Source organism: Hydra vulgaris, chromosome 03 (assembly GCF_038396675.1).
Source record: "Hydra vulgaris chromosome 03, alternate assembly HydraT2T_AEP".
Classification (NCBI taxonomy): domain Eukaryota; kingdom Metazoa; phylum Cnidaria; class Hydrozoa; order Anthoathecata; family Hydridae; genus Hydra; species Hydra vulgaris.
This window is the reverse complement of record NC_088922.1, coordinates 42935466-42937995: the sequence shown is the minus strand read 5'-3', so window position 1 is coordinate 42937995 and position 2530 is coordinate 42935466. Positions and strand designations below refer to the sequence as shown.

The window sequence follows — 2530 nt, the reverse complement described above, 5'->3', positions numbered from 1 at the left end:
GAAATTATTATAATTATTCCAATTATTGTACACATTTTGTTCGTATATCAATTTTACGATGTCAAAAATTGTAACTAATTCATTCTTATAAGTGATAATTTTTTTCTTCTAAAATATCGATTTAAAATATTTCGAATAAAATATTCGAAAAATATATTGCGTTTTTTTATATTTTTGAAATTTGATAACATTTGTTTTAAACAGTGGAACTCTTTCGTAAACAATAACAAAGCGTAGTAATAAAATTAATGGTTTTAGTAAATAAATATACTTTTAGATTTAACTATTGTTATAAAATTGTAATCCTTTAAATTTATTAGTAGGTTTAAAGAAGAAAAAAGCATCACATTTACTGCAGAAAGAACTGGATATAGCTTTTTTGTTCAACATGCCGTGTTTTAAATGTTTCTATTAAAACATATTTGTCACATATTTTATTTATTGTTGATATTAATATAATAAAGCTCACTAATATAATATGATCCATGTATCTCAACTATACTGAGTGACTTTCATTTTGACTTTCACTATCATACATTATTATCTATATATATGTATGATTTTTTATCATATATATATATATATATATATATATATATATATATATATATATATATATATATATATATATATATATATATAAAACAATATGTTATATCACTATGTTATATTAAACAATATGTTATATTATTATATCACATATCCATTTTACATATTCTAACTAATATTATTTTAATTTATAAATTAGTTCTTGCTATAACATAGAAAACATATATACACTATACATGTAGAACTTCAGTTTTGTGACCTAAGGGTATAAGAAGCAGATCATTAATAAATCAAATAATCAATCCTAGTGAGTAATTTGCATGAATTTTTGAACACTATGCTCCTGAAATAAACAAAAACAAAATCCTTCACTTATAGGAATCTATAGTTTTTAATGAATTATGTTGACGCTGTCATCATTATTGTTAGATTTCTGTTGTAATTATTATTTTAATTAAACAAAATATAAGTTCTGATCTTTCCAAGTTGAGTCTTTGTCTATTTATTGATGGATTACCTCTCTTTAACAGCACAGTGAAATGTTTTTGGGTTATATGTGGGTGCAGTCTAGAAATCCCACCATCTGAATTCATAATTGGTGTTTATTCTGGTAGTTCAAAACCAAATTCATGAAATGATTTTCTTCTGGTATACTGGTAGTTTGATTTTAAATTATTATTTCGAATATTAAAATCTAAATTATATATAGGTTTTGTATGTTCTTATCATGTAGTTCACAAGAAATCAATTTTTAAAATTTTACATCATTTTATGATATGACTTTATGAAACAATTATTTTTAAATCGAATAATTATGCTATTGAATACATAAAAATAAGTTTTTAAATATCACTTTTACGTTTTACTTTTAGATTAATGTCGATACGTAAAGGTGGTTGGGAGCAAGCGAAGGAGTTAGAGAAGAAAATGCATGATGAAGATAAACTGTTAAAGAAAATACCCAAAATCAATTCAATTTTCACTGCCACGAACAAGGTTGATGCTACTGATAATATTACTCTCAATTCCCCACCATCCTCATCAACATCTCAGGTAGGTATTGATCACAAATAAGAGGCTGCAAAAATTGCATTTGAACTTGGACATACTGAAAAATTTGAAGACAGAGCTGATACTGGTTCAGGAATCATTCCCAATGATGTTGGGAGTTTTGGTGACTTAACAGATCGTGTGCGTAACATGTGCATCAGCCTTGGAACAATCCATTTTCGAAACTTGGCAGACAGTTATCCAGAAACAAAGCGGGAATACAGTGGAGTGAATCGCTTCCTAAATTCTAGTGTCTTTAAATGGGTTTTGCCAAATGGTGATACCGTTAATCGTGACTGGCTTGTTTATTCTCCAGCCAAGACATGTGTCTTCTGCTTTCCCTGCATTCTGTTTTCATCTGACCGGTCACAGTTGTCTGGCTCAGGATTTAAGGATTTGAAGAAGATGACACAATACTTAAAATCCCATGAAATCAGTGCAAAGCACATACAATCAGTTCTCACTTTATGTCAAAAAAGTGTTGCTGCTGGGAGAGTTGACGAGCGATTGCACAACAATATGTTGGAGCAGCGCAATTACTGGAGAAATGTCCTGTCATGCTGTGTTGCAACTATTACTTTTCTTTGTGAGAGAGGTCTCCCTCTCTGCGAGGTAGCAATGAAGTTGTTGGCTCCAGAGAAAATGGGAATTATTTGGGCATCTTGGAGCTGATTGGTCAATTTGATCCATTTTTGTCCCAGCACATCTGTACTCATGGCAATCGCGGACGCGGTCACACATCACATTTATCAAAAAAAATCTGTGAAGAATTAATTGTAATGATGGGTGAACAAGTTAAGGGTTTCATAAAGGATGAGATTTCAAAGTCACGGTATTTTTCAGTTTCAGTAGATTCCACTCCTGATATTACCCATTGTGACCAGCTGACCATCATTCTTCGTTATATTAATATGGTGGATTACCAGCCTGT

General features: G+C 29.8%; 1 protein-coding gene across 1 annotated transcript; it reads left to right on the top strand.

The window, feature by feature from the left end:
* The first annotated feature begins 1425 nt into the window (after positions 1-1425).
* Positions 1426-2271, top strand: LOC136078698 (zinc finger MYM-type protein 5-like). The gene is made up of 2 exons (XM_065794483.1): positions 1426-1606; positions 1673-2271. Exons 1-2 carry the CDS (start codon positions 1426-1428, stop codon positions 2269-2271), a joined length of 780 nt encoding a protein of 259 aa, XP_065650555.1.
* The last annotated feature ends 259 nt before the right edge of the window (positions 2272-2530 follow it).

What these genes read in the sequence shown, in the direction of transcription:
- LOC136078698 (XM_065794483.1), top strand. Translation starts at nt 1,426, where the DNA reads ATGTCGATACGTAAAGGTGGTTGGGAGCAAGCGAAGGAGTTAGAGAAG. An exon ending in CTCATCAACATCTCAGGTAG is followed by an intron (nt 1,607 to 1,672) that starts GTATTGATCACA and finishes AAAAATTTGAAG; the next exon opens with ACAGAGCTGATACTGGTTCA.